Source organism: Scyliorhinus canicula, chromosome 9 (assembly GCF_902713615.1).
Source record: "Scyliorhinus canicula chromosome 9, sScyCan1.1, whole genome shotgun sequence".
Taxonomy (NCBI): domain Eukaryota; kingdom Metazoa; phylum Chordata; class Chondrichthyes; order Carcharhiniformes; family Scyliorhinidae; genus Scyliorhinus; species Scyliorhinus canicula.
Genome location: NC_052154.1, coordinates 33,423,253 through 33,437,159, shown reverse-complemented (window position 1 = coordinate 33,437,159; position 13,907 = coordinate 33,423,253). Strand labels below are relative to the sequence as shown.

The 13,907-nt window shown below is 46.2% G+C and overlaps 1 protein-coding gene across 1 annotated transcript in view; it reads right to left on the bottom strand.

The window, feature by feature from the left end:
- Positions 1-13,907, bottom strand: part of spg7 (SPG7 matrix AAA peptidase subunit, paraplegin) — a 90,347-nt gene that overhangs the window by 33,947 nt on the left and 42,493 nt on the right. The window contains 4 exon segments of the mRNA XM_038806481.1: positions 4,548-4,635; positions 4,637-4,711; positions 7,097-7,222; positions 10,261-10,363. Coding sequence (XP_038662409.1) covers positions 4,548-4,635; positions 4,637-4,711; positions 7,097-7,222; positions 10,261-10,363 — 392 coding nt within the window.

The following is a 13,907-nucleotide window of genomic DNA, read 5'->3' as shown; positions in this document are numbered from 1 at the left end:
AAAGTGGCTCTCGTCTAAGAACCTTGACTGCGACCCTTTAAACCCAACAATCATGCAACAGAAATACAAAACCCCCCCAAACTAATCCCCATCGACCGCACTGCCAACCCTGATGGGAAAGAATCAGTCGCCCACAAAAGGCCAGTAGAGAAGTGGAGCGGTAAACATCTCCATCCGGAGAGTGTGTGGGACAAACATGAAACGCAAGAGGCCTCAACAGGCTGGTGAAAAGATCCAGATTCCTCGCTCATCTCAAGAGTCTGAGGGTGGATGTAGCCTTCCTACATGAGACACACCTAAGACAGAGGGACTGACTGTGGGTAAAGAAAGACTGTGTGGGACAAACATTTCATACATGTTCCGACATTAAAGCAAGAGGATGTGGCCATACTATTGAATGAAAATGAAATGAAAATCGCTTATTGTCACAAGTAGACTTCAACAAAGTTACTGTGAAAAGCCCCTAGTCGCCACATTCCGCGCCTGTCCAGGCGCCTATTCATGGCAACGAGCACAGTGATGGATCCAGGGGGGGCGATTCGGATGACAGAGTTCATAAAAACTCCCGCACCGCCACTTCCTGCGCCATCAGCCATTACTCAGTATTCTCTAGCACCACTTTTCTTAAATAAATATTTTATTGAGGTATTTTTGGTTTTACGATGACAACAAAATAAACAATGTACGTTAATTTATAAACATAGTGCAAAAGCCGTCTTCCTACCTTACATATCCCACCTTTAAACACGCCCTACTCTAAACTAAGCTAACCCCCCCATTCTGCTGACGATTAATTTTCCGCAAAGAAGTCGATGAACGGCTGCCACCATCCATTGACCCCCTGAAGGCGAACTTGATTTTCTCCAGACAGAGAAAGCTAGCCATGTCAGATAGCCAGGTCTCCAACTTCAGGGGCTTTGTGTCCCTCCAAGTTAATAATATCCGTCTCCGGGCTACCAGGGAAGCGAAGGCCAGAACGTCTGCCTCTTTCTCCTGTTGGATCTTCCGACACCCCAAAAAACGCCACCTCTGGACTCCGTGCCACCCTTATTTTCAACACCGTGGACATGACATCTACAAATCCCTGCCAGAATCCCCTAAGCTTTGGACGTGACCAGAACATGTGGACATGGTTCACTGGCCCTCCCGCACAACTTGCACACCTGTCTTCTACACCAAAGAACCTGCTCATCCGGGCCACTGTCATGTGAGCCTGGTGAACAAGCTTAAACTGTATCAGGCTGAGCCTGGCGCATGTTGTGAACGACTGAGGCGCCGTTATCAACACCCCAAACTGGTGCCGTTGCATGAAGCCGCCTTCATACGCTCCCATGCCGTGCTGACCCTCCCCCCACCGCCCACTTCCTGGCTATATTCGCCGCCCAATAGTAATTACTGAAGTTTGGCTCCGCTCAAGCATCCCCTTTTTTACTCGCGGGGTCTTACCTGCCCAGACAAAGCCAGTGATCACTTTGTTGACCCATTTAAAAAAAGACCGCGGAATAAAGATGGGGAGACACTGAAACACAAACCGGAATCTCGGGAGGATCGTCATCTTCACCGTCTGCACCCTCCCACTAGTGACACCGGGAGCGCGTCCCACCTCCGAAAATCGTCCTTCATTTGGTCTACTAGTCGGGCCAGATTTAGTTTGTGCAGCCATTCCCATGCCACTTGGATGCCTAGGTACCAAAAGCTTCCCCCAATACTCTAAACGGCAGTTCCCCCAGTCGCCTCTACTATCGCCTTGCCAGAATTGCAAACATCTCACTTTCCCCCATATTTAGTTTATACCCCAAAAAACCGGCCAAATTCCTACAGAATCCTCATGATTTCTTCCATCCACTCTGCTGGGTCCGATACATACAGGAGCAGGTCGTCTGCGTAAAGCGAGACTCTGTGTTCCACTACCCCAGACCAGCCACTTCCAGCCCCTCGAAGCTCTCAGTGCAATTGCCAGCGGCTGTATGGCTAACGGGAACAACGGGAGAGGAGGCATCCCTGTCTCATCCCTGATGCAGCCTGAAATAGTCCGATGTTGTCCTATTCGTCCATACACTCGCCACAGGAGCCTGATACAGCAACTTGACCCAGTCAATAAAGCCCTGCCCAAATCCGAACCGTCCCAGTACCTCCCACAGATATTTCTATTCTGCTCGATCAAAAGCCTTCTCCGAGTCCATTGCAACCGCTAACTCTACCTCCCTGCCTTCCGGGGGCATCATGATCACGTTTAACAACCTTCTTACATTGGCCACCAACTGCCTTCCCTTAACAAACCATGTCTGGTCCTCCCCATAACGTCTGGCACACAGTCCTTAATCCTAGAGGACAACATTTTGGCCAGCAGTTTGGCGTCCTCATTCAATAGCGATATCGGCCTGTAGGACCCACACAGCTCCGGGTTCTTGTCCCACTTCAGGATCAGTGAAATCGTGGCCTATGACTTCGTTGGGGAAGCACCCCGCGCTCCCGTGCCTCATTGAATGTCCACATCTAGAATGGCCCCAATATCCCAGAGAACTTTTTATAGAACTCCACTGGGTACCCATCCAGCCCCGGGGCTTTACCCGATTGCATGGCCTTCAGACCCTCCGCTATCTCTTCAATCCCGATGTGGGCCCCCAGCCCTTCTACCAGCTCCCCATCCACCTTCGGGAAATTCAGCCCCCCCCCCATTAGGAAGTGCCTCATCCCCTCTGACCCAGCTGGGGGTTCCGACCCATACAGCCTACAATAAAACTCCTTAAACGCCTTATTCACTCCTGCTGAATCTCCAACCAGGCTCCCGTCCCCATTCTTTACTTTCCCTATCTCCCTGGCTGCCTCCCTCTTTCTAAGCTGCTGTGCAAGCATACTGCTTGCCTTCTCTCCATGCTCATAAATCGCCCCCTCGCCTTTCTCAGCTGCTCTACCACCCTCCCTATGGTTAACAAGCCAAACTCCGCCTGCAGCCTCCGCCGTTCCCTTAAAAGTCCTGCCGCTGGGGTCTCGGCATACCTCCTGTCGACCTGTAGTATCTCCTTTACCAGTCGGTCCGTCTCTGCCCTGTCTACCTTCTCCCTGTGGGCCCGTATCGAGATCACCTTCCCTCTAACCACCGCCTACAATGCCTCCCAGACCACAGTTGACTTCCTGGTAATTCAGAATACATTACCTCAGCCGTCCGCACACCTCCTCGTCAGCTAAAAGTCCCACGTCTAACCTCCAGTGCAGGCGCTGGTTACTGTCTTTACTAACCTGTAGGTCAACCCAGGGCGGAGCAGGGTCTGAGAGATTGTGATCGCCGAGTACCCTGTCTCCACCACCCCCGTCAGTAGAGCCCTGCTCAGAATAAAGAGCACGGGGCAGCACAGTAGCATGGTGGTTAGCATAAATGCTTCACAGCTCCAGGGTCCTAGGTTCGGTTCCCGGCTGAGTCACTGTCTGTGCGGAGTCTGCACGTCCTCCCCGTGTGTGCATGGGTTTCCTCCGGGTGCTCCGGTTTCCTCCCACAGTCCAAAGATGTGCGGGTTAGGTGGATTGGCCATGCTAAATTGCCCGTAGTGTCCTAAAAAAGTAGTAAGGTTAAGGAGGGGGGGGGGGTTGTTGGGTTACGGGTATAGGGTGGATACGTGGGTTTGAGTAGGGTGATCATTGCTCGGCACAACATCGAGGGCCGAAGGGCCTGTTCTGTGCTGTACTGTTCTATGTTCTATATCAATCCGGGAGTACACTTTATGCACGTGTGAGTAGAAGGAGAACTCCTTCACCCTCGGCTGCCCAAATCTCCATGAGTTCACTTCTCCCCCTCCATCCCCCATCTACTCCATGAACCCTTTTAGTTCCTTTGCCATTGCTGGCACTCTGCCCGTTTTCGAGCTTGACCGGTCTTGGCCAGGGTCATTAACTGTGTTGAAGTCCCCTCCCATGACCAACGTATGCAAATCCAGGTCCAGTATCTTTACCAGCATCCTCTTTATAAACTCCACATCGCCCCAATTTGGCGCATACACATTTACTGGTACCACTTGCACCCCCTCCAGTTTCCCACTGACCATAATATACCAGCCTCCCACATCCGTAACTATTCTTCTCGCCTCAAACACCACTCGCTTGTTGATCAGGATCGCGACCCCTCTAGTCTTAGAGTCCAGTCCAGTGAAAAACCTGCCCGACCCAACCTTTCCTCAATCTAATCTGGTCAGGTACTCTAAGGTGCGTCTCCTGCAGCATTACCACGTCCGCCTTCAGTCCTCTCAAATGCGCGAACACGTGTGCCCTCTTGACCGGCCCATTTACCCCTCGTACATTTCAAGTTATCAGCCAAGTGGGGGGGGGGCTCATCGCCCCCCCCCCCCCCCCCCCCCCCCCCCTTCGCCGATCAGCCATCCCCTTTCTTGGGCCAGTCTCCAGCCCGCACCCCACGCCTCCACCAGCCTGCCCCCACGCAGCCTCTGCCCCCGACCTCCTCTCTGTCCCTCAACCATAGTCCCTCCCTCGTCAGCAGAATATCCCCCCCCCCCCCCGTAGTAACAGTGTTTTGGATGTCAACCTTTACTCCTCACCTCCAATCACCTCCACAAACTCTGATCCAGCCATGGCTAAGAAAGGGACTTGAGCTTCCGAAGCAACAGCTTTTGCCAGTAGTGTTTTTTCCACACCCTGGTGGTCCAAGCAATAAAGATCCCTTTGGAACTTTCGCACCAAGCTGCAGGTAACGTTCTGGACTCTAAAAAAGAATAAAAATAGATTTTTCCCGCTTTGCCAATGTTACATTTGCTTCATTAGTACCCAATCAAATGTGCCTTTCCACCAGTAAAACCTGGTAAGAAGGTAGATATAATTCGGTTCAAATAAAATCATAAACTTGACTTCATCGCAGGAGCTAAAGTAACTTTATATTATAGGAGTGCCCATTTTCCCTTAGCCCAATAATTGTTCTCCTCGGGTCTGCAATTCAAAGCAGTATAAGCCTTTGTACCCCCAATCCAACAGCAAAAGCAGAAGCATGGAGATATTACATTCCCAAAACAGAAAGACATTCCTAAATCCGAATGCAGTCTAAAGCAGGAAACTTTCCTCAATATAAATTTAGAGTGCCCAATGTTTTTTTCCAATCAAGGGGCAATTTGGCCTTGTATATATTTTTTACTGTCTTAATAAAAAGATATGGTCAATTCAGCTATCCTGCACATATTTTTTGGGGGGGCCTTGCAAACACGGGGAGAATGTGCAAACTCCACACAACAGTAACCCAGGACCAGGATTGAACCCGGGCGCTCGGCACCGTGAGGCAGCACTGCTAACCACTGCGCTGCCCCCTAAAACAGGAGGTTAACATAATTTTAAACAGGTACAGAGGTCACTAGCTGAAACATTACACTGTTGCTTCACAGCGCCAGGGTCCCAGGTTGGATTCCTAGCTTGGATCCCTTTCTGTGCCAAGTCTGCACGTTCTCCCCGTGTCTGTGTGGGTTTCCTCTGGGTGTTCTGATTTCTTCCCACAAGTCCCGAAAGACGTGCTGTTTGGTAATTTGGACATTCTGAATTCACCCTCTGTGTAACCGAACAGGCGCCAGAATGTGGCGACTAGGGGCTTTTCACAGTAACTTCATTGCAGTGTTAATGTAAGCCTACTTGTGACAATAAAGATTATAACTTATAAAAAAATACTTTTTGCAGAAACTTACAGAAAAGTCAACTCAAATTAACTTGGGAAATAAAGACACACCTTTACTAAGATCATTATGGCAAGAATAATAATCAGTACTCTGCAAACAAGCACACTTCATGGATGAAATTTTCCCCAATAATACAAGCACAATTACATTCAAAACAAAAAGAGAATGTTCTTTTGATACACTTAACAGGTACATGGTGCATTTTTCTCTCAGGTGGCATACTGGACAAAGGCAAACGATCAAAAATCAATTAAATATACCATTAAAGTATAAAATGTTGATTTCTGCATTCAAACATTCACTTTTGCAAACAGTCAAAGACATGCAAGCATTTTTCTCTCAAACTTACTTCACCACCATGAAATATTGCCAAAGGCATCCCAAATTCCAAGACAATATGTTCCGATTTTTAATGCAAAATAAGGCAATTATTACAGGCATTTCAAAACTGTGTTTCCAATGGTCCAGAATATGTAGACAGGGCCTGCAATTTCAGCTCATCAATTCAGCCCATGCACAATCTTAATTTGCTATCCAGTAATCTTAAAGGAGACTGAGTGAATTGCAAACACTTTGCTCCTGTTTAAGTCAGCACATGCCTATTTAAAAGCTTGTGCTACCTGCCACAACGATTTGAATCATATTCCTTCCATTTTGAACTGTGTGTGGTGTGTGCCGTATCAGAACGTGACATTGGCTTTTCACGACCATGCCACAAGATTTTGACCTACATACACTGCAATAATCTCACATTAATTTTTTTCCCCAGCTTCCTTCATGTACATGGTTGGATGAACTGAACATGATAGAGGTCAGAGTGTGAGTATGAGTATATAAATATATTTCGTCAGTTGGCCAGTGATAAAGCGCAATTGGGCAACACATGTCAAGTGAGAAGTATTTTAACAGGTGGATATTTTTAGAAATTGCCCGCCACCATAATTTAGAATCACCATGAAGTTGCTGTAGGCTGACACTGATCAGAGATGCGGTCAACTCAGCTCAATCTGTTCTCCACCAATTGATCCCCTTCAATTATATTATCTTCTCTTTCTCCAGTGTTCTTCAGCTCTGTGCAATTGTCTGGCTTTGAGGTCGGGGCAGATGTACTACCTGCAATCTACTAATAACACCCTTCGGCCAATCACAGGAAAAAAGCACAGCTGTGATTGTTGAAAGGGTAGCTCCCAATCTCCACTCAGCGGTACATCCATTCACATGGCTGGTAATTGGTACTTGTACTGGGAATTGCACATGTAACTTCAATTTCAGCCACACCATCACAGAATTGCAACCAACAATGCAACCATCCAATTTGATTTGCTTATTTCAGGAACTTATCAATGTTGACAAGATTAGCAGGAACAAAACTGCATTCTTCATGCTGCAAAACCACCCTCCCCTTTTTTATTTAAATCCTAAAATCCAATTACCTTCAGGTAATCAACGAACTCCCTAACTTCCAGTTTGGCCTCATGCAGCCCTGCCACATCCTTAAACGTAACACCTTTTCCAGACTTTCCATCCACAATAGTAAAACGAGCCATTTTCAGCTGATTCTATGGGTTTGACCAGAGAAAAAAGCATTAATAGGGAGAAAAACAGTATAGTTCCATCCCGTAAAAGCTTAACGAGTACTAGATTCCTTTCCTTCTCTATCATTATGGTTTTATTTAATTCTTTAATAAAACCGATTGCAAGGTTTAGCTTCTTTCTGATGCATAGAAGTGAAGCTATCGGTCGAGGTAAAATCAGGCATTTGGAAAAACGCATACCCAGCCTACCAGCATCAGCTTTCTTAATCAAACAATTATAAATGTAGTCATATTAGAAAATTGTAGCAATCTATTCTTGAATGTTCTGTACTGATTACTGAAAAACATTACAAATAAAAGGAAGAAAAGATCACAGCCTCACAAATTAAGATTGGGGGGGGGGGGGGGGGGGGGGGGGGGGGGGGGGGGGGTGGGGGGGGGGAGGGGGAGTACAAGATCAAATTGCCTATGAATTAATTCCTGAAGCATATAACGAAAACTGGAACAAAGCATTTGGCCATACCAGCCATTCCCCACAGCCAGAATGTGGGCTGATCAATGCTCAGTGACATAAGTTAGTAATTCTTGTTTTTTTTAAAAATTTCGCGTACCAATTCATTTTTTCCAAGGGTAATTTAGATATGGCCAATCTACCTAACCTGTCAACAGCCTTTGGGTTGTGGGGGGCGAAATCCACGGCAAAAAAAAAAAAAACACAACGGGGGGATAGGAGAAGGGTGTGCAAACATCCATAGCGGACAGTGAACCCAGAGCCAGGGTCGAACCGGTGGACCTCAGCGCCGTGAGGCAACAGGGGGCTACCACCTGTATCACCGTGCGTGGCCGCATAGGTTAGTATTCTAACATTACAGTAATTCTGCCATACATTTATGCCAATACCCGCAGAATACAAATGCAAAGGACCAAAACAAAAAAAGAAGGTTCGACATTCTGTGAAAGACATATACAACATTATAGGGGCAGCATGGTGGTTAGCATAAATGCGTCACAGCTCCAGGGTCCCAGGTTTATTCCCAGGCTGGTCACTGTCTGTGTGTAGTCTGCACGTCCTCCCCGTGTGGTGCTGTGTTTTCCTCCGGGTGCCTCCGGTTTCCTCCTCCCACAGTCCAAAGATGTGCGGGTTAGGTTGGATTGGTCATGCTAAATTGCCCATAGTGTCCTAAAAAGTAAGGTTAAGGGGGGGTTGTTGGGTTACGGGTATAGGGTGGATACGTGGGTTTGAGTGGGGTGATCATGGCTCGGCACAACATCGAGGGCCGAAGGGCCTGTTCTGTGCTGTACTGTTCTATGAAAATCCAAAATATGCATCAGGGGAGCATCAATATAGTGGTGGAATTCCCCCCCCCCCCACTTTTAAAGAGTGGAATTTCCACCCCTCCCCTTTTTAGAGTGACAGAATTACCAACATGCTTTATCCAAGGGCAGGAGCTGACTGGTCAAAGCTTCAAATCAACTTCAATGCACATGCATACATGAATTATTTAATATTAGGTGGGACTGCAATGACTAATTGTAAGAAAAATGTGGGGAAATACATTTTTTATTTTTTTTTTAATAATTTCTATTGAAATTTTTACAAAATAAAATACCAAAATATAAACATCTTAGCTCTATTAACATGCAAAACCGCTGGCAAACACCCCATGAACAATACCCCCCAGCTTCAATAGCAACTTGAAACAAAAAGAAAAAACAACAACAAAGAAAAAAACAAAAAAAAACAAACAAAAAAAAAACAAACAAGAGGGGAGATAGCCCTCTCCACAAACCCATGTGCACAGTTCTCCCCTCCCCCCCAATCCTTACCACCACCCCCCCCCCCCCCCTGGGCTGCTGCTGCTGTCGGCCCTATTTCCCTACCGTTCCGCCAGGAAGTCCAGAAAGGGTGCCACCTGCCTGAAAAACCCTTGTACTGATCCCCTCAGGGCAAATTCTCACCTTTCCAATTTAATGAACCCCGCCATATCCGAGATCCAGGCCCTCCACGCTTGGGGACCTCGCATCCTTCCATTGGAGCAAGATCCTCCGCGGCTACTCGGGACGCAAAGGCCAGGACCCCCGGCCTCTATCGCCTCCATGCACTCCCGGCTCCACTGCCACCCACAAAATTGCGAGTCCCCAGCCTGGCCCGACCCTGGATCCACCCACCCTCGACAACCGTCTTTGCTACCCCCTTCCAAAACTCCCCCAACGCTGGGCACGCCCAAAACATATGGGCGTGGTTCGCTGGGCTCCCCGAGCACCTAGCACACCTGTCCTCGCCCCCGAAGAACCTACTCATCCTTGTCCCCGTCATGTGGGCCCTATGCAGCACCTTGAACTGTATGAGGCTAAGCCTCGCACAGGAAGAGGAGGAATTTACTCTCTCCAGGGCATCTGCCCATGTCCCCTCCTCAATCTCCTCACCCAGCTCCTCTTCCCATTTACCCTTCAGTTCCTCCACCGAGGCCTCGTCTACCTCCTGCATCACCCGGTATATGTCCGAGATCCTCCCTCCTCCGACCCACCCCCTGAGCACCCTATCCCGCACCCCCCGTGGGGGCAGCAAGGGGAACCCCTCCACCTGCTGCCTGGAAAACGCCCTCACCTGGATGTACCTAAACATGCTCCCCGGGGGGGGGGGGGGGGAGCCCAAACTTCCCCTCTAACTCCCCCAAGCTCGCGAACCTCCCCTCCACAAACAGGTCCCTCAACCTCCTAACCCCTGCCCTGTGCCAGCCCCAGAATCCGCCATCAATGCTCCCTGGGACGAACCGATGGTTCCCCCGTATCGGGGCCTCCATCGAGCCCCCCATTTCTCCTCTGTGCCGTCTCCATTGCCCCAAATTTTGAGGGTAGCCGCCCCACCGGGCTCGTGGTATACCTCATTGGAGGGAGCGGCAACGGCGCCGTTAGTGGGGAAATAAATTAAAGGGAAAGCATTGCAGATCAAAATATCATTTTTTGAAGTAGCCAAATTATTGAACTGTTGCCTGTTTGCTGGTATCTAATAAGGATGTCCATGAAACAGAAAGAGACTTTATATCACTAAACTCACTTACAAATGCACTGAATCCACCTTCTCTTCCAGCCATTCCTGCAAGTCGAAATATGTACCAGAGAATGGCCACTCCCACTGCCGCCATTCCCAGGGCATACAGTGCACTGTAAAATAGCAGAAAGTATAAAGATTAATCAAATAATTTCCGTGTTTAACTAAAATCATGTTTGAAACTGTAGGAACATAAAGTTTAGTAACTTAAAGTTTATTACACAAAGGATTTTAATTAATGAGTAAAACTTCCTCTTAAAATTCAAACTGTTTTGTGGATAACAAGTGAATTTGGCTATGTTTTCTTATTAGTCATGTATCTCCATTTTTCAAATTTTTGTCAGCATAAAAACTCTCGATCGCTCCCTGTTAAGATGCAAATTTGTATGCGTTTGATGCAGCATGACTGGACATTCACAAGCATAAGTTAGTTTCAAATTAAACGGCATTACCATGAACATAGCTCTCTTGTGAAATGGATTATAACGAGAACTTATTTTGTTTTCCTTCCACCTGCTATCAGATGTCAAACCCAAATTTGTAATTCCCGTTTCAGTGTATTGCAGCGTATCAGTGGCGTGCGGGGGGGGGAAACGGTGCATTGGCCCTGGGAATCCATTGGATGGGGGCATCCAATCAGAGAAGGAAATAAAAACAATATATTTAAAAAAAAAAAAAATTTTTTAATTTAGATTACCCAATTATTTTTTCAATTAAGGGGCAATTTTAGCGTGGCCAATCCACCTACTTAGAATTAGAACAGTACAGCACAGAACAGGCCCTTCGGCCCTCGATGTTGTGCCGAGCAATGATCACCCTACTCAAGCCGACATATACCTATACCAGTAACCCAACAACCCCCATTAACCTTATTTTTTTTTAGGACACTAAGGGCAATTTAGCCTGGCCAATCCACCTAACCCGCACATCTTTTAGGTTCTGGGGGTGAAACCCACACAAACAAGGGGAGAATGTGCAAATTCCACACAGACAGTGACCCAGAGCCGGGATCGAACCTGGGACCTCAGTTCCGTGAGGCGGTTGTGCTAACCACTAGGCCACCGTGCTGCCCCAGAGAAGGAAAAAGATAGCAATTTAAAATTTCAGCACTGATAAATCAATTTTTGGAGGCTCACCACACTGCAGAGGCAGTTGTTAGCCCTTTATTCCTTTAACATGGTGTACCCATTCTGTCTAGAGAAAATGGTGCTTCTCCCCATCCCCCCACACGCATGCGCATGATGTACGTGGTGCAACCATCAAAAGCAACAAGCAGACGTGGCTGTTCGTTCCTGCGTTTCCTCGAGTCATAACGCGTCTTTTCTTCAGCTTTTGTGCATCTAGATTAGTTCTTTTACCTACTCAGGTCAGTGAATAGCTCTAGAACGGGTGCAACTACGTTTTTTATAGGTTTTTTGGTGATATTTAATGAAATATTTACGTGGGATGTAGTAAGAGTGAAGCCTGGATGATCAGAGGACTGCTATGGCATTTAATCTCGGAATAGGAAGAACATTTGATTCCTTAAACATGCTAATATTCGGAATACAGTATACCATTAATTTGCAAGTCTATGATATACATGGACCCAAAATTATCAGTTGGAAGAATCAGTGTGAAATAATTTGATACGAAGGAACAAATAAATGAAATATGGTTTATCCGTCGGCAACCTGACCGAGTTGGTTACCCATTTTCTTCCCCATCTGTCGCATCTGCGTCTTACGGGTTTTGAGAATAGAAATGAAATGTTACGAGTATTGTCGTGTACAACCGAGGGAGTCACACAGACACAGGGAAAAAAAGAGGGGCAGAGTCGAACAAGAGTCCCCATCAAGAGGGGCATTAGAGGCATGGATAAAAAGAAGTCAAAGAACGAGTAGGAGACACCTGGAGAAGGTAAAGATGAATGTGGGTGCAGAGAAGGATTTTTCTGATACGGATTCAGCTCGGTCAGAACATAATACTCTCTCTCCTCAGTCTCGTTGTCAGGATGATGATCCATGTGAAGAAAATAAAGAAGATTTTAGCATATTTTTGCAAAGAAGCGATTTTGGCTGTTTGAAGAAACCAATTCCAGATCATTTGAAGATGACCAATATTACAACATGGCCCTGAAAGATATCAGAATAAAAGTGGTCCATTTGCTGAGAAGGATGGGAGATCATTTTCCAAACAGTGGTTTGATAAAGTTTCCACAAACTGAGAAAATTGTGGAGAGAAAATGGTTGTTATTACTCTCCATATCGGAAGCATGCTGTTTTGTTTGCTTTTGTTTTCAAAGGAGCATTTGTCGTCTGTGTCAAACTTTGGAAAGGAAGACGGTTTCTCCACTTGGAGAAATTAAATCCAACAATCCTGGCCATGAGAAAAGCCCTTCTCAGTAGAGCTCACATGAGGGAATACCTGAACCTCGTAGTTCGACTCCATCATTCAACTACGATAGATGCTGAACTTCAACAGCAAATGTCTGCTGAAAAGAAAAGATGGAAAGCTATAACTGAACGGATTGTCGAGGGTTATATCCTTTCTGGCAAAGCAGAATCTGGCCTATCGTGGGACATCGAGGAGAAGGATATCTGGGTTATCAGAGCCAGGGAGACAGTCAGTGAAAATACAGGAAACTTTCCAGCAACAATCAGACTTTTGGTGAAATATGATGACATCTAGCAAAACACTTGCAGAGAGGGAAAGAGAAACCAAAAAGTGTCACCTACTTGTCCAACAGAATTCAAAACGAAATAATCAATCTTCTTGGTGAAACTGTCAAGAAAAATATAATTTCCGAATTAAGGACGCAAAATATTTTAGTACATAATGCTGGATTCAACTCCAGATATTGCCCATGAAGATCAGGTTTCTGAAATTCTGCATTACGTTCATATTGATGAAAACAGAAAAGTAGAAATAAAGGAGACATTTCTGGGATTTTTTCAAGTCAACAAGAAAGATGCAGTCAGCCTGGTAAATAAAATTCAGGAAAAAATTGGAAGAAGACAAAATTTCCATGAATGTCGTGGTCAAGCATATGATAACGCAGCAGTTATGGCTGGAGTGGAGAGGTGTTCAACAAAAAATTCTTGAAGTTAATCCAAAAGCTGTGTTTGTGAACGCGAGAACCACAGCCTCAATTTGGCCTGTGTCCATGCAAGTGAGGTGCAACCTGTTGTTGGTACATTTTTTGGCATTCTAGAAAAACTCTTTACTTTTTTTTCTTGCATCTAATTCTCGTTGGGAAGTGTTAAAATCATTGTCACTCGGACTGTGAAAAGACAGTGTGACACAAGATGGAGTTCCAGCCATGATGCTGTGCACGTAATCCACGAAGAGTGTGACAACGTTAATTGCAAGCCTTCAACACCTGCTGGAAGGAGAATTTTCAAGGGAAACTAAATCTGTTGCAGGGATCGCTACTGAACTCTATTCAACAGTTCCCGTTTATAGCTTTATAAATTTTTGGTACTCAGTTTATCATCGTGGAGAAAACGTTTGCAGGATCCGAAAATGGGGTCCCATGAAGCTTCTTGTGATCTGAGAGGACTTATTCATATCTTGAATTTGAAGAATGACGAAATTATCCACAATGCAATAGATTTAGACAATGAATATTGTGAAATTGGGGAATACCAATTGCACGAACAAGGAGAAGAAGAATAA